Genomic DNA, 18,914 nt, shown 5'->3' on the forward strand with positions numbered 1-18,914 from the left:
TTATAAAACCAAGTAACAATAGTTAATATTTCAGTTTTTGAAAACTATATAATTCCCTGGAAACCTTTTAAACACATTTCTTTTAAGTCTTTGAAATGTAACAATGTAGCATTGTGCTAACACACGAGAATCTGAACTTAAACTCAGCAGACACTGATTATAAAATGAAGTGAAAACAACTATTACATTTTCATTGTCCGAAATGAGAAAAATACAAGAAGAGTCTGATTCAAATTTCTTTCAGTTTCAAAATGCTACAATATTGTCTGTGTAGCGGGGTGAGCACCTGCTCCGGCCCTGGAGGGGTTGGAAAAGCTCTGCAGGGGGCTCGGGCTGGGCAAGGTAAAACCCTGGCTGATTGGGGCAAGTGGCTGCAGCTGGGGTCATGCCCCAAACTGAGCAACAGAGCCTTATAAGAAGGCTAGGGAAGCTAGAAGCAGCAGTCTCTCTCTCTGACTGGAGAGGGAGACAGGCCTGGCTGCTGGAGAACTCACCCAGGGGACTCAGACTGAGGCAGGGCTGGGGAAAGGCCTTAGGAGCTGGGAAGCCCTAGGCCAGCAACTTCCCAGGCTGCAGGGCCTAGTTCTAGGCCCACCTAGGTACTGGGCTTGCGGAGGGGCAGCCAGAGGGTGGGTAAAGGCAGCCAGTCCAGACCCCTTTGCCTATGATGAGTGGCTGATACTGCAGTCTGCCTCAGTGAATAGGGGTAAGCAGGAGACTGGGCAGTAGCCAAAACTGAGGTGAAGTGGGGATAGTGGGTTGGGGATTCCCCAAGGAGGGGAGACCCAGATTGGTGGGGTACTGCCAGGGGGCAGCACTCCAGTTAAAAGGGCACCGGGGTCCTGCAAGGGACATGGAGGCCAATGGCAAGCGGATCACCAGCCTGCAGAGGGTGCTCCTGGGTCAAAGAGCTAATTCCTGAGGAGGACCAGCAGGAGGTGCCGCAGGGGTGAGTCTGCACCATGCTACAGTCTGTGACAGAAAAGATCAGATTTTTTTTTTAAATCTGAATTTTAATTTGATAGTGTCTTAGAAAAAAGCCAAAGTGATTAAGTTCTATTTGAAACAAAGGGCATTTGCCAAATGGAAGAGGATGCAGATGGTAAGGATTCAAAACTCTATTTTCAAGATTCTAAATGTGCAATGGAAATAATGGAAAACATAAAATGAATACTAGAAGTATTACAAATGCTCTTTTAAATCAATGCATAATTACAAGAATTTTCCACAGAAGTGCATTCAGAAGTAGATTTAAAATGTAAGTCATTTTAAAGGGTTAACTCAAATGTATAAAACCCAGAAATTTCACAGACTAACCTGAAAATCTGAAATCCTGGCATCAAACTAACATTGTTGTGCCAAAAAATAAAAAGATAGAACAACAACTTTTTTAAAAACAGCTAAAATTTAGGAAATAGATTATTTTATTACAGTAAAATCTGAGATCACTGATAATAACCATACTTTAAATTTATCCACGAGGATCTCAAAAGTCTGTTATTATCATATGAGCCTATTACCACTTCATCCATCACTAAGATGTAACCACTTTTGGGGGCGGAAGCAGCAGCCAGCCTGCACTGACAACTCCACTCAGTAGGACTGAGGAGGGAAAGTGAAGATTAATTTCTCTAATCTAAGTAGAAAAAACATAATTTGTCAAACTGGAATTTGGTCATTATGTCAGGATCAAACACCTCTTCTAAAACATGGCCCAAAATGTTTATCAACCACCCAAGTGACCAGGGGCTTGGTTTTATGCCTTATCTGAAAGGCTGGACCTCCAACAACAGATTGTGCAATTTAGCACAGGCTTAGAGAGAAGTGCGAAACCTGCTACATCCCCAATGGTATCTGGGTTTTCTTTGGAGATCTCCCATTCAAGTGCTGACCAAGCCCAATAGTACTTCACTTATGAGATCTTACAAGATCACAACCAAGGTTGGCCTACCTACAGGCTGTAGAGAAATAGTTACATTGTTTGTTAAAGGTTTAGGGCATATTATCTAATTATATAGGTATTTCCTTTCTTCATATTAGCAGCATAAACGTTATAGGAACGGATTGTGGCTACAGAGTCATTGTCAACACCAGGGAGGGAGTATGCTGCATCTAGAGCTTCAAGAAAGAATTCTGGAGAACGCACAATGCAGCGGCACCCTATCACTACCCTTACAACTAGTGCAGCACATGTTCTCCTCCATGCTTTGCCAGTGTAGACTGCGAGCATGGCAAAGGCCCTACCATCACCCTGCCCTCTTTCAGGTGGCTACTGCTAGTAAGGAGCATTGCCTGTTCTACACAAAAGGAAGCACTCACTTGTTGCCCCAAGGCAACACAAGGGGGGAGAGGAAAAGATTCCTTCCAGAACCAGGCACAAGTGAGCTCTTAGTACATTACAATTGTTTATATATAAACATTTCCTTCATACCTCCCTCCATTTCGTCTCATTGACGTCTTTGTACTGCAGTTCATACTCCAGCGTAATCCATCCCTTCTGAACGTCGGCTGATGGCGGTGGATCCCATCTCACTTGGATGTCTGCATGGATCCCCGTCAGGCTGGTATTCAGTAGAGTCCAGTTGAGGCCGACAGGAGGATCAGGTTGTACTTTTTATTTAAACAGTGTGTTGGAAAGAAAACAGTTTTCAGTCTGAAATCACTATTCTTGCTAAACACTGTTCACGATTAAAAAAGTATTTGAACCACACACACAGTAAGTACAGTCTCAACCTACAATTATTATCTACATTACTGAAGATTTGATAATAGGTGTTATATTTTCATTTGAGGCAGACATTTTGCACCTAAATCTCAGAGGGCCCATCCCACAACTCTGATGCAGGCAAAACTCCTGGCCTCATTAATGTCAATGGCAAAACTTCTGCTAGCTTTAATAGGACCAGGATTTCACCCTAAGATTACATAGGAATTTAGGAAAACCAGGTATCTACGTTTCAGAATTTTGAAACTCTGGGCCCAAAACTTTCCCTGAACTCCTAACTAATAACATTTTGCTCATAATTCCTCCCTCATTCCAAATTAATTGAAATCCATAGGAGTTTTCCCTATATTGGAACATTTTCCTAGGTTGTACTTTTAAGCTTTAGACCATCTACTTTTAAAAGATTATTCTTTACCGCAGTGTGAATTTAAATATATAACTCCCAAATTAATGGAAAAAAAATGGTAACCAAGCCAATGCATTTGATTATATGTATCATATTATAAAAATAAAGCAGTGAAAAATATATAATGGAAATGTACCTATTTCATCAACACTGAAGCATTTTTCATCTAATATGTCATCTTTGTTGATAAGCTTAACACAATAAGTTATCCAAATAGAAGTGTACGATGTGTTAAAATAACAGCTATTTTCTCCAGCAGTTACATAATCGGGACATTCTTTCCATTCTTCATCATTCCTAGAATTACCACAAAATATATATTACAATGTGGCTAGTGTTACGTCACAGCTAGTATAGAAGTGGAAATGAGCAATCATGTCTGTATTGATTATGTTTTATAATAAATTACCCAAAGCTACCTGAAGCCATGAGTATATGATCATGTGGCTATTTTTATGGGCTTTGTTGAAATTCCCAAAGAGGCTGTTAGATAATATTGTTATGCTGGAAAGTATTAAACAGCCTTTATCAATCACGGGCCTGGGTATGTTGGAGGGGGTTTGCAAGAGTCAGGGCAGATGGCTGGGGGCATGTGAGGGGAGTGCAGGTGTCAGGGCTGGGGTTGTGGGGTGGTGGTGGTGAAGGAGTCAAGTAGAGGGCTGGGTGTGTATGAGGGGGGTACAGGGCTCAGGGCAGAGGGAGGGAGGGGTGTGTGTGTGGGGGTTAGGGCTCAGGGCTGGATGCGTGTGTGTGTGGGGCAAGGGTCGGCAACCTTTCAGAAGTGGTGTGCCGAGTCTTCATTTATTCACTCTAATTTAAGGTTTCGTGTGCCAGTAATACATTTTAATGTTTTTAGAAGGTTTCTTTCTATAAGTCTACAATATATAACTAAACTATTGTTGTATGTAAAGTAAAAAAGATTTTAAAAATTAAATTAAAATGCAGAGCCCCCAGACTGGTGGCCAGGACCTAGGCAGTGTGAGTGCCACTGAAAATCAGCTCACGTGTCGCCTTCGACACGTGTGCAATAGGTTGCCTACCCCTGGTGTGGGGGTCAGAGCAGAGAGAGAGAGTGTGTGTGTGTGTGTGAGAGAGCGGGTCAGGGCATAAGGCTGGAGGAGATATGCCCCTATTCCATCCCCCACCCTTCCCCAAGGCCCTGCCTCTGCTTCTGCTTCTTCTCTGCCTCTGCTGGGAGCAGTGAGCACTGACTCTGCTCCTTCCTGACCCCCTCCCTCGCAAGGGCCATCAGCTGATTGGCCGGCAAGGAGGGAGGGACAGAGAGGCCGAGGGGCAGGAACCCAGCACACTATGGGAAGAGCCAGGGGAGCCGGCAGGACCAAGCTTCTGTCCCTTGCTCCCTGCCCCTGCAGGGGAGAGGGAGGGTGGGGAAGAGCAGGCTGGGCTGGGCTGGAGTCCCAGCAGGCAGCAGCGTGCCATTAAAAATCGGCTCGCGTGCCATCTTTGGCATGCGTGCCATAGGATGCCGACCCCTCTTATAGCTCATGCATTACAGCTAAAGACACACAGAGTTTACATTAGATGGAAGAGTGGCATCCTTGAGCATTTAGGATTCAAAGGAGTTCAAGCTAGTAGTTGATTTAGAAGGCTTCTACTAAAGCTTGAACCAGAATTTTAGATGGGCCTGAAGCAAACCCTCAGATGTGAACACAACTCAAACTTGGTAAGGTTCAAAAACGTGCCTTTAGTTTCATAGCTGTCTGTTAGGTTCACAGGGGAACAAACGAAAACCCCATATCCGAAATCTCTTCCTCAAACTGTGGGGTGTTCAAATTCCAGATTCTGCACCTTGGGCCTATTTCTACTAAGACTGTTTCCTTCGGTGTTTAACCAATTCTTTCCCAATCCATATTAGTCATTGCATTATGCTTGACAAATAACAGACATCTTTGGTTTCAAAAACATTCACTTAAACTGTGTCACCTTAGCCTGTTTGCATGACATGAAATGAATTGCATTGCATTTTAATGAGCAATGCAATGACTGTGAGGCATTTCAAATTGCACACACTTTACCTTCTCATATAAAACAGTTGTACTGTTTCTGGAGTAGTGAGGTTGTGAAAATCCTTATCTGTCCAATGACATGAAAATGTCTCCTGTTCAGGTGATCTGCACTTGATGATTTGTGGCCATCCCAAAATAACTGTAATGAAAAATGGGAAGGAAAAGAAAGAAATTAAACAAAAACGTAAAACAAGACAAATACAGTGCTGAAATCCTGGGCTCCACTTTAACAACCACTATCTTGAGGAAAAAAACCAAACCCATAGCATATTCCTATTATTGTTACCAATAGACATGGATGACTCTCCCCTCCCTCCCTGAATTGTTTGTAAACACAGCAAGGTACTTACTAGAATGTGAGCAGAACACAACTTCAGATCCAAACACCTCTTATATTATGAGAGTGTTCACCATCCAAACACAAATTCATATAAATGTTTTGCAAGTGATGCAGATACTGATAATGGGCCAAATCAAAAGCTCTGATCTAACATGGTCAAACTACAGAGTGTTTGAAATAGGATCCAGGGTGAAATTCTGTCCCCTTACAGTCAATGGGACTTTTGTTATTAACTTCAATGAGGCCTGGATATTACTGCCAGACTTTCCTACCTGAGTCTAGTGAGCTTCATTCACTATCCAGCCTGGACACTGAATGGTGTAGGAGTCCCGTGGTAACAACAGTCATTAAAGCAAGATGAAGTATTTTCAAGGAACAGAAAATTCACCGAAAATGCATTTCCTGTTGCAGAAAATATCTTTTCCTAAGATCACTTTATTTTTTAGAACATGTTGTTGTCCATTGTTTCTTATGTATGTGTTCTTTTTTTGATTTGTTCTGCATTATCACTTGTCTCTGTCATTTTTATAAAAACCTTTTAAATAGACAACCAGAAGCTTTTAGTTTTTAAGAGAGAATATGATCTTCTGTATCTGTTACAGTCCGGTAGCTTGATCCTGTGTATCATTTGAATCATTACTTTACATTTTCATCTACCGGAATCCTATATTAAATAAAGAAGAGCTTCTTAATCTCATCTAGTTCAGAAACATCTGCTTTCTTTTGTAATCAAAGTATTTGCTTGTTCATCAGATCTGCCATAGGAGAAACTAAGCTAGGAAATGCTAGGGATTTTATCCATCTCCAGTTGATGTGAATGGGAGTTTTGCCAGTGAATTTACTGGATACAGGATAAAGCCCTCTTTTAGTGTTCAGTACTAAGGCTTGTTGGCTGAAACCCAGGCTAAGAATTTATACTTTGATTTTTACTTTTTTTGGAGCAGTAGTTAGGTTAGGGGGGTGGAGATCAGTTTGTTCTCTACCTGCCTCTAATACGTCACTACACAAATATTGTAATATAACAAGTACATGGCCACTTGAAATTTCATGATGAAAGTGGAGAAAGACCTCGGATCCTGTTGCTCTAGAAGCATAGGACCCTGATACTTGAGCTAAAGGATAACCTTCTCTCTGTATTAGCAGTTTAGGACCTCTGACAAACAACTGAATCGTTTTGATCCCATCTAGTAGGGGACATGCTTTTGTACTCACATCTCTCCTTTACAGCTGTGAGACCTGGACACCAATCAAATGGCATATCAAACAGCTAGAGGCCTTCCGTATGCGGTCTCTGCATGCCATTATGGGGATTTGTTGACAGGACAAAATTACCAACCTGGAGCTTCTCCAAAAGTAAAATGCCATAAGAATCGAGGCCATGCTGATAAAAGCCCAACTACGCTGGGTTGGACACATCATTAGGATGCCTGAACATCAACTCCACATGAAAATTTTCTATGGAGAATTGACACAAGGACATCGGAATCAAGGTTGTCCCAGAAAGCACTTCAAGGACAGCATACACTTTGGTACAATAAAACCAGATGATCTTGAGAAGGTTGCATTAAATAGATTAGCAGGGCAACCCACAACACAGAGCTTTTCAAGCCTTTGAAGAAGACAGAAAAAATTGTTAGTTGCAAGGGGAAAACATCATACTACTGCTATAGCTACCAAGACGCTCACCAATGACTTTGTCTGCCATATCTGCTCACGAGCATGTGTGTCACACTTTGGACTTCAGAGTCACTCCAGAATCCACAACAAGAGAGCATGAAAACATCATCATCAAACCAACAGAGTACACACGCACACACACAGAGTAAGGGACACGGGTACTGTATTAACCAGGTTATTACAATAAGAAGTTGAGAGTTTCAGATGAAAAGACAAAGCTTATCCCAGAATTCTTTGAAAGAGGAATGAACAAGAGTGAACCTGCACCCACAATCCTTCAGTGTAAGCATCCACACAGTTCCCTTGACCCAGAGTAGTATACCATCATTGTTATCAAAGTAATATTGGCGTACTGGTGTCAGTGGGAGTTCTGCCATGAATCAAGCTGCAAGTGGCCTACTTTTGGATGTGCCATATTCCAGTTTACAGACATTTAGCCCTTAACGAAATTTAGGGTTCAGTATTCTGTCAGGGCTATGTCCTTTGTGGATTGATTTCGCTCTATCTTCATTTACGTAGCTTTTGTTTAAAGGGCTGGCTACACATACTGTTTCCATTATCTGTAGTTACAGTAATGTACTGTTTTTGAATGGCTAAACCATATTTGCAGTTGAAACTGAGCTATATGGAAAAGAACACCAAGCTGGCAACCAATCCATAGATAATCACAAGAGATAGGTAACATGCTTGCATTCTCAATTATTTCCACAAAATGCACTGTTTTGCTACTGTATTGGAGCAGCTGCTTCCAGCTGAGCCAGAGCTCAGACCATAGCTAATATGTGGTCATAACAAAATAAACAGTAGGATCTGAAGTGTTTTTTGGCTTTTGTATCATGACTGTAGTAGTTGTACATTGTGCTGATCCCCAAGGCAGAGACAAGTAATTTTTAGCCAGATGTGCTGTGGAAGCCACAGACTCACTGGAGCGTTCCCTACTGCATAATACCTTCTGCTGTTGGGCCTGAACATTTAGGAAGTTTGAGATTACTAACTATTCTAATATTCGTTAAAGTGCACAGAGTGAACATTTTTGCTGACTGCATATGGTCAAGCAGGAAAACAAGAATACACGTTCAGTGTTTTGTTTTGCTGTTTTAGTCTGTTTTCAATCTCATCTTGAGAGCTTCCCAGATTAATGTCTTTAATCTTTACCTTCAGTAGCCTAAACCTGCTCACTTTGTCTAAATTAATTTCAGTTTAGCTATTGTGTATCTCATTTTGCAGTGTGTTCAGGAGATAAAGGTCAGGCAGGGCCCTGTACATGTTGATAACTGATTTTTAGTGGGAAGTAAAGAATTCTCAGGAGACTTGCTCAAAGAGTGCCAAGCATTATGTAAGTCAAATTCACAACCTTTCCTGTGATCATTAAGAATTGCTGTTGTGGAGTCTGGAAACTTGACACAGAGGCTAGATGCGATCAGCTAGAAAAATCTGTATTACAAACTCTGGCACTGATCATAAAAAAACAAAGTCATAAATTACAAATGAGGAAACCGAGTACATATGTATTGTACGGAAATCTCTTTCATGCCTAAAAACTATTGAGGTTGTTGAAAGATCAACTTATTCAAAGATTGCCTTGAAATAAATATAAGACTCCTGTCATGGGCAGGTAGCAAAAACAGGAGATTTGAAAAATTTTCTCCTGGGATTAGGGAGTTAAAATAAAGGGTAAGATTTGCTACTTTATGTGGCATGCTTATTCTGCCCATCAGGACTGCCTGTGACTTTGACAATGTTATCTATCTACCCAGCAGTATTTAGATATTATTAGGCTCCTTATTTTATCTCACATATACCATGGTGAGTGTGAGTTCAGTTTTAACCCGAGATGGAGCCCAAAGCTGGGGCAGAACTGGGCCCATAAGAGCTGGTTTTCAAACATTTTTGATTTGGGATTTTATGAATATTTTGTTTCCTGCAATTACAGCATCATTCATTCATAAAGAACTTCTACCCACTCCATGCACTAGAACTATATTTATTCTATCAAAGAGATTTTTCTAAATCTTCTTAATAGGAGGAAAGCCATCCCAATTGTGTTGGTGTCCCACTTATGGGAAGCTGGGCAATTGTATGCAGCAGTGTTACAGATAAGAGGGACAAAATATGTTTGTTTGGCATCCTGCAGATATAGTATTGGCTGCTTTAGTGATGAGGCATTGATTATATCTTTTATCAGGGTTGAATAAGAATGCCCAGTGGGAAGCAGTAGAAACTATTTTAAATGTTAAAGCTTCAGTGTTAATACGCTGAAGCAGTTGTTGCAACAGCTGATTTTATTTTGTGTGTACACTGACCATTCGTTTTATCATCTCAGCACCACAAACTGTGCTTTCCTCCACCATGATCATATTAAGAAGGGAATGTGGGTCTCTCTCCTCATCTGGAATTGAGGAAATGAATTGTTGTAGAGCTGCAAAGTTGAAATATATAACATAACAGCCCTACCTTGAACAGAGTGAGCATATGTAGCTGAGCATATTTTAGGAAGGGTCTTTTTCAGTTTATCATTTTCTTAAACTTTTATCTATTTGACTGAAATTGGTCACAGCTGTTCTCCGTCCATGCAGATGAGGGTGGAAATAGGGACTACGAGGGACCTGGCTTCCTTGCATGGAACAGGAATTATTATAAGCACCTTCACATATGTCACTGATTACCTGTATCATGTAGCAGAGACAGTTCTATTCCTGGCTCTGTAATAGCTGCATAAGTTGACAGTTCATTGTTTCTTCAATTTATTTTTTAAATATAGAAAATTCCATTGGGATAAACTACATTAAAAGAAGTTAAGTTTGTAAAAAGAGCACTCAAAAATTAAGAAATGAGAGTTTGCTTTTGTAAGTTTTTACTCCACCCAGCCCCCTTATGTAGATGCATTACTATAATCTCTATTTCCATGATCACAGATAGAACTGAGTGAATAATTTATTTTTCTGGTTCACTGGCTGAACCAAAAATAAAAAAACAAAATTATTATATTAGAAGCAAAACTGAATTGTTTTTAATTTTTCTCACCAGCCCAAAACACAAGCAAACAAATAATTTTTCCAGATCAAAAGGATTCTAAACAACATCTTCAAAACTATTCTGACAATTGCAACATTTATTTTTCAGCTGACATTATTTGCTGAATTCAACCCAAATTCATGAAGTTTCAGTGCTTTGAAAAGTAATACTTTCATTTAAGAAACTCTCAAAATGATCAGAACATAGAATTAGGGGAGCTTAATGGAGAACGATGGAGGAGAAAATAAAGGAAACAGCTAAATGAGAAACCGACATTAGGAGCTAAGAGACTATTGTAGTTGGGAGTTCATATAATGAAACTGAATGCTCAGTCAGTTTGAACTTATCCCTACCCTATCCAGGGCCAGCTTTAGCAAGTGCGGGGCCAAATTCGAACAGTTTCAACGGGGCCCCGGCAGGGATGACTAAGAAAAAAAAACACGTAAAAAATCACGTGGAGCTTGTACTCACCGGGCGGCACTCCTAGTCTTCGGCAGCAGGTCCTTCACTCACTCCGGGTCTTCGGTGGCACTGAAAGACGTGCTGCCAAAGACCTGGAGCGAGTGAAGAACCTGCCGCCGAAGTGCCACCGAAGACCCGGAGCTCCGCCGGGTGAGTAAAAATTAAAAAGGAGCCTCTAGTCAGAGAAGGGTTTTCTTGGCCACTTGCCCCCCGCCCGCCCCGGCAGCCTTGCCACTGGGCGCGGGGCCCTCTTAGACATGGGGCCCGATTCGGGGGAATCGGTGGAATTGGCCTAAAGCCGGCCCTGCCTACATCCACTAAGGTCAATCAGTTTGGCTGTTTACTTTAATGGAAGTGGGATGATGTCTATTATGCTGGATATCAAGAGAACATGTTCTGAGATTCTAACTCAGTGATTGTTTCAAGATCCACAGAAAAATGATCAATGCTTGTTATCAATGGAAGGCAACTTCAAATATACACAGCCTTGTGCTAATAAACTATTAAGAACCAAATATGGGGAAACTGGAATTTTCCCTCCAGATTTGGCAAACAGATATAATAATACTAGCAAAGTAGGTCACTTTCTGTCACTACCTAGGCTCCACGTAAAACCCTTGCATAAATGGACGGCAGTAAGGTTCTGGGTCAACTCCCCTCCTCCATTTGGGAAATGGTAGAACTTTTTTCATGAATGTAAATCAGCAATGGAAGAGATCCCTTTGTATGTATGCCTGGAAGAAAGAAAGTAGAATGTTCCTATATCTGAAAACGTAAAGGTTTTATTGTTGAGGCTTAGGTCAATGTAAGGCAGCTTATGCCAACCTAACTCTAAGTTTCTACACTACAATGTTGCTCCTCCTGCTCCTGTAAGTCGCTTAGTATACCGACCTAAAAAAATCTACCTCTGTGAGATGCATAGTGCTTAGGTCAGTGGAGTTAGGATGATCACTACATTGCTTACATCGACTGTGGCTGTGAGCCCCAGGGTGGAGGGGGAGGGCTCTGGCTGTGTGCCCCAAGGTGGGGGAGCTCCTGCTGTGAGCCCTGAGGGAGCTGACAGCTTGGGCAGTAGGTCCCAGGGCGGGGCTCCAGCAGGCAATGCCTCAATGCCCCACACAGTTAAATCAACAGAAGCACTCCTGGTGAGGATGCATGCCACCTACAGAGGGGGCGTAGTGTGGACATGAACCACTGCAGTAATTACTGTGGTGGCTGTACATCGACTTAACTTAGACCGACATAATTATGTAGTGTGACAAGTCCTAAGAATGTTGAAGGAAAGGGCTGAAACAGAGAACATTCCCAGCACCAATTTGCTGCCAACACTTGGGATACCGTAATGGCCCTTTTGCAAGGTTTCATTGGTTATTTTTGCCTCAGTGGCACAGAAACTCTTGGCTACATAGCTGCAGATATACAGAAACAGAGTTAGACCAACTCTACTGTATAGCAGTATAATGTGGTGCTGAGGAAGGCTGAAGAGCAGTGGATTGAAGCTTGCTTTGTAGCCAATAGGTATTTGCCAGGTAAGGCATATAAATAAGTTAAGGCAGTAAAGCAATGAGCCTACAAACCTCAGGCCTTTAAGAAAACAGCTTATCTAAACAAGGCATAAAGCCCCAAAGCCTTACATGTGCAGTTAATCAGGAGTAACCCTGGATCATAAGCTATCACAAGACAGGGTGCTGTAATGACTAAACTGTTGACAGGTAACCACAAGACGCTCATTTATATCAGCTTGGCATATTTTAAGTTAGGAACATTAGCAGATGTCTCACCACAAAAATACCAAGGTAATTAGTTGACATATATGCTAATAAACTTGAGGTAAACAGCCAATTAACCTATGGGACAAGGGCACCCAAACATTAGTAGGGTGAGGAAATATAAATAAGGAAAAGGGAATGAAATCCCTATTGATTATGCATTAGTAAAGCTAAGATTTTGTCATGGTTATTTTTAGTAAAAGTCACGGACAGGTCACGGGCAATAAACAAAAATTCATGGAAGCTGTGACCTGTCTGTGACTTTTGCTGCTGCGGCTCCATGGTTTCTCCTGCACTGTGGTGGCTGGGAGCTCTGGAGTTCCCCTTCTGCCCACAGCAGCTGGAAGCTGTAGGGTGACCATGTTTCCCAAGAAGAAAACAGGACACCCCCAGCCACTTGCTCGAGGCATCCCAGTCCCTCTTTGCAACGCTGTCACCTGTTGCTGAAACCCTGAAGAGGGCCCCCTCAGGAATCTGTCACCTGTCACTGGAACCTTGTAGGGGGCCCCTGTTGCTGCTGTCGCCAGAACCCTGACAGGGCCCCACTGGCTGCCAGCTCCAGAGTCCTGTAGCCCCTGGGGCTGAAGCAGAGAATGTCACAGAGGTCTCTGGAAGTCACTGGAAGTCACGGAATCAAAAGGAGCCTTATGCATTAGGCATAGTAGCATTAGTGTAACACATTATAAAAGTTGTATCCTAGCCTGTGTTCTTTGGAAGCTGTAACTCTTGGGAGATGCCACGACAACCACTGTTGACGAGAAAGATAACTAATATTTTGGTTCTTTTTGCAAAGGATGGTATGAGTATACGGATGCTCAGATGCACGACACATCCTGTGTTATCTCTAGCTACCTTGCTGTGTAGTAGTGCTTGTAACTTTGCTAACTGTGTTAATAAAACTGTTACAAATACAGAGGGTTTCACCTACACATTGGGATTCCCAACTGAACAGTAATTTTAATATACTGGGCCTGATTTTTAAACAAGAACCTACCAAATCTCAGACTGTTAATGGGGAATTCGTATGTAATCAATGTAATTAATATACAATCAACAGATCAGGCTACAAGTTCTCATCATCTTTAACTGCTGCTCGATATTAAATGGCAGGACACAATCAATAATGAGTATATTTGTAGCTAACTCCATCAGCACTAGTTCAGTTTCAGGAATTTCTTCAGTATGGACATGTTATGAGGATGGAAAACCAATGAATTATGATGCTTAGCAATTTCTTGGTAAACACGTGGCTGGCAATCACATGGCAAAAAACCATCAGTGATGTAATAAAATCTCCGGTGAAGGACAAACTGAATATCCAGCTAGTTCATCTTAAGAACCCAGCTTGAGATCAATCCAGGTTGAACTCAATCTGCATGGAAGCTATTTCCCTTTGGGATTTGCCCTGGTGATGATGAAGCACAGATCGGTTTGCTTGAGTAACAAGTATTCTCTAAATGTTGTAGTAGGATTACGTAAATTGTCAACAAATATTGCTGGTTTCAAATCTCTAGGTTGTCAAAGGGATTTTTAACACTTTCTCAATCTAGTGTAGTTAATTAAGTTAAAGAGAAAAAAACCCTGTTGATAGAGAGGAGCAAGCTGAGGTGGTTCAGGCACCTGATAAGGATGCCCCCTGGGAGGTTTTCTTTGGAACTCTACCGGGCACATCTACTGGAGGAGGCTCCGACGCTGACTCCGGTCACGCCTGCGGGATTTTAATCTCTTGACTGGCCTGGGATTGCTGGGGAATCCCCCAGGAGGAGCTGGAACCTGTCGCAGAGGAAAGGGAGGTGTGGTCCTCCCTGCACTCCATGATGCCACTGTGACTCTCACCATGAAAAGCAGAATAAAGGAAAAAGAAGAAAGAAAAAACCTATACAGGAACTTAAGAGTGGGAAATGAGGCAGCAACGGTCAATCATTTCCTCTCTTAGGGCCAAATCCTCCTGCCCTGTGACATATTCTCTCCAAATCTCCCTCTCTTTCCCCCCAATATACAGAGGAGCCACACCACTCATTGCAGGCAAGCAGGATCCTCCAGTGGCCTCAGAAGACCAGTTAGGATTTGTCCCTTAGAAAACCAGCCTGCAGACATAAACAACACAGGCACAATTGACTGCATTAGTAAGTACAGCAAAAGTTTGTACTTCTCTCATTTACAAAACAATAATGGTAACGAAGAAGTTTCCAATTATTTCCCAATTTATCTGAGCGACTCAGCTTGCAGTTATGTTTCAAGGAGTGATGGGGAAAACAGATGCTTATGTCTTTTCATTGTCTAAAATTGAATCTTCTTGTGAAAAAAACTAGCAGTACATTTATGTATTGCACACAATTAGTGTAGTCAATCAACATTAGGCTGATGTTTTCTGTAGGATGTGGTTAGAGCTGTACTCTCATCACAAGGATAAATAAGGAGAGTGCAGCATAGGTGGTAAATGAATATCACAAATGACTGACTATGCTCTTTACCAGCAAGCAATGCTCCTGGAAGAGCGTAACTGCTGTTAATTCTGTGTCTACTCCAAAATGCCCATTTCTAAGCCCTCCATGAACAGAAAACAGGGCTCAGGAAAATCAAGACTAAATACTCTTGGATTTTAGGTTTAACTCTATGCCCAGGAGGGAGAAGGGGATCTTTCCTCTGACCTGACACCCTCACTCTAAATTATTTTTCTTTTACCATTAAGCACATTTTTACTTTCATGGATCATGGCCATAATGGCTCCTCTGTGATGTTTCCATTTCAAGTATGACACTTGCAGTCTAAAATTGTTTCCCTGAATGCTTGTTTATGGGTCAAATTCAGGCCCTCAGCACTGTCGACACACAGAGGAACACACATAAATGCAATAAAGTTGCATTACTGTGGGCTGACAGTCAGACTAGCTGCTGCTTTCTCTGAAACCATCTGCAGTAAACATGGGGCAGCTCTTTCAGGGGACATAGGCACTAAACAACAAGGACCTGATCCCAGGCCTCAATGACACATCATGCTGTGGAGGACCTGAGTGTTTTGGGGACAAAGAATCCATGTCCTCATCAGCATAGTATTTGGTAATATAGAGCATATTTACATGCAGCCATAGGAATGAATTTGCACACTTTTCTACAGTGAAGTCGCCCCATCCCTGCACAAGTACCTTTCTAGAAGAGGACAGAGTTAGTAGGCCGAGCATTAAGTATTTAGGCTGTAGAGTTTTATATGCCATCATGATAGCCTTAAAGTTATAATGTCCATCCCTCTTCCTCAGCAGAACTTCATTGCCACCACTTTTCTCTGGATAGGAGTCTCTCTAATCTGTAGCTGCCTTAAAAGAACTTGTCTGAAAAATGTATTGCCTTCACTATCTCCGCTTTTCTTTATTATTTAACATACTATATTATAGTTACATATTTATTTATTGGTAAGATTATTTTCCTGGAATCAGTTGCCTGCTGAGGACCTGAATTTTTAGTTAGGGATTAACTGTCCTATATTCTAATGATCTGAAACTATAAGGATTCTGCATTATACTGATTTTATCACTTAGTATAAAAAAGTGTATTGGGGAAAAATAAATCTGCATATCATTCATTATGAAGAGAAATAACGTATTTATTCAAAAGATAGATACTCCATATTGAATAAAAAAAGTATGGCAAATTAATTAATTAAATCATTCAGTATCACAAACCCTACTCTATATTCTTCCATTTAGTATTTAAATAAACATTGAATGCTATACAGATAATAATAAATGTCATTTTCACTTGCCAGTGTAAATTATCTTTAGGAAGAGGAACTCAGCAGAACCAATATAACCAGCTAGGGCTTTCAACATTTGTGCAACTTGTGTTAACGTACTGTCCTATTTTTAAATTTTTATTTCTTATTTTTGAGCACTTGAACGTGGTAGGTGCTACACAGAGCAGCAGCTGGTGAACTTTGTGGCACTTGGGCATAGCTTAAAAAACAAACCATGTGCACTTGCCCCCATGGACTGCCATCCATCCCCCCGCCCCCAAACATGGCAAACTGGAGGATGGGCCTAGGAAGGTTGCCCTTCCATGCTGCCTAGGGCCCTTACTTACCCTACTAGTTCTGGGCCTGGACTCTTCCCAGGATGGTGGTGGTCCTACTCTTCTCTTTCCTCTGTTAGTTCCCTCTCTTCACTGCCTCATCCCCTGCACACTGCACAGTGAAGGTCTGATAGGAGGCAAATTGTGACCATTTTGAGTGGGGTTTGGAGCACCACATTCACTGCCCAAGTCACAAGCTGTGGTGACTGCAGAGTGCTCTGAAGTGTTGCACTCCAACTGCATTGTAGACCCTGCTGGCATGCTCTAGAAGATTCCTGAGCACATTAATGTAGCCAAGTCTGTGGATTGGGCAGTGAATCCAGCATCCCAAATCACACTCAGAATTGGCCTGGGTTTCCTTCTATCAGAACTTCACTCAGCAGTCTCTGCACGAGCCAGAAGGGGGGTGATGAAGAGCACCTTGCTACTATATAAATCGCAAACCCAACAAGTCTATAGCAGCCCCCCTCCATGCATGCTTTACTTTGGGAGATGGGGCAGTGCCCCAATGCCCTCTGTATTTGAGCCTCCACTGGCACAGAGATAAATAGAATCACATTTACTGCCTCAAATAGCTTATAATCTGAACTCAGATTCATAATGAGAAGGTCACACACAAACTTAAAGGTCAGGGACACGGGGAGGTAGGACCGAAGTGTTGCAATTTGGCCTAGTCCTGCTCTCTGACCAGTCTGTTGTGATGAGAATCAGCCACTGAATCCCCTATTGTTCCAAGCCTCCTCAATCTGGTTACTGTTCCTAACTCTGGGTCTCAGGAGTACTCCCAGATGAAGACCCTGTGTCTGACACCCTTCAGAGCAGTGGGACCTCATAGTCCAGTTGCCTTGACCCCAGAACCATTGCCACAGCTCCTCTGAGAACCCCTGTCACTTATGCATCCTCCATCCAGAGTCCACTTGGCTGTGGGAGCCCTGTTTTTTTCTAGCAACACCCTTAAGGGACAACATGACAATATGGCACACAAGCACAGGCTTAGCAAAGGAATTTCTTAACCACAAACACTTTTACTCTTAAAAGATCTGCAAGATCTTAGGAAAACAACCAACTCCTGAATGTAATCCCCCTCAGTGTGTCCCAACCACTTATGAGTCTCCAGGGTTTGTCCTTTAGACCGGGAAGCTGTTTCTGCCTGTTTGGTCTGGTTTTCAAGCAGTGGAATGGCTCCCTTTGCTTAGAGAGCATTCCTCTTTTAAAACAGCTCCTGACACTTTCCTGCCCCTGTTTTTCTGCTGGGGTCTTCCCAGGCTCCAACCTCCAGATTAGCTTCTGGGAGAGTTGTTCAAAATGAATGGCCCATCTGGTAGCAACTCATTGTTTCACTAGGGGAACTTTCTAGACACTCTTTCTACTAAGTGTCAAGTTCCTGCTACAAAATGATTGCTCAGAGCCACAGTAACGGTTATTTAAAAATGGAGGAAGAAATACAACATGGCATACACAAAACCAAAATAAAATTCACATGTTGACAGGCTTATCCCACAAACCATCACACAAGGTCATAATAGTAAAGTAACTCAGTTACTTTGTCAGGCATATACACATCCTGATGGTTCAGCTAAATTTGATTTTTAAGTTTCCTCTTTTGATTAACATTAATTCTTTTCTTATAGGCAAAAAGGCAAAAGAAAACTGAATGAGGAGAGGGGAGGCATCTTGGTTACCAGGCTTGGAAATGGCATTCCACACAGAGGGGGCGGCACAGAAGGAGATGGGAATGGGAAACAAAGAGCATTGTGAAGAAAACTTCATTGACAGAGTGGAAGAGACTGAGTGAAAGCAAAAGGAGATATAGACTGGGGCTGGGTATGCAGGGCCTTGAACAAGGCCAGAGAGATTGAATTCAAAGACTAGATTTCTCTGTGCAGGACACTAGCAAACCATCTGTCTGTAACCTGCTCACGTGTTCCATAAGCCCATAGACAATGGGGCAAAAGAAAGCCCAAAGTGCTTCATACCCTGTTCTTTGAGGCACTTGTGGATGTGTCACACCTTGGACCTAATGATATGCTAAATAGCAAGTGCACAGTTCATTAGGATGATCAAATATTGCACTAGCTCCTGGAATGGAAACAGCTAGACCCCCCTGAGTTCCTTTAAAGAAGGGAGAGGATGGTAGCCAGATGCCCCTTGTGACCCAGTGTGGGTTAGGTGGATATATACTCTTAACCTGACTCACTCCAACAACTGCCTGAATCCTCTTACATGTAACTGCCCTCCTTCCCATGTGACAAAGGGAAGTCTTTGACATTAGAAACCTGGTCAACCTAATCTTGGATAGAAAGAAAGAGACATTCACAATCACCAAACAGTCAGAAAAGAATTCTGCTGATGACATTTAATACTATCCTGACTGGTCAACACAGTAGCTGGGCATGGATGCAATATCTGCGTAGCTGCTCTAGATGGCA

At 42.1% G+C, this 18,914-nt stretch overlaps 1 protein-coding gene across 1 annotated transcript in view; it reads right to left on the reverse strand.

Moving 5' to 3' along the window:
• The window catches only part of GHR (growth hormone receptor), a 191,698-nt gene that overhangs the window by 12,189 nt on the left and 160,595 nt on the right, over positions 1–18,914 (reverse strand). The window contains exons 3-5 of the mRNA XM_030567486.1: positions 5,168–5,297; positions 3,268–3,428; positions 2,432–2,610 (exon numbers count right to left, since the gene is read on the reverse strand). Coding sequence (XP_030423346.1) covers positions 2,432–2,610; positions 3,268–3,428; positions 5,168–5,297 — 470 coding nt within the window. The remainder of the gene's footprint in view (positions 1–2,431; positions 2,611–3,267; positions 3,429–5,167; positions 5,298–18,914) is intronic.

This window comes from Gopherus evgoodei, chromosome 6 (assembly GCF_007399415.2).
Source record: "Gopherus evgoodei ecotype Sinaloan lineage chromosome 6, rGopEvg1_v1.p, whole genome shotgun sequence".
NCBI classification, from domain to species: Eukaryota; Metazoa; Chordata; order Testudines; family Testudinidae; genus Gopherus; species Gopherus evgoodei.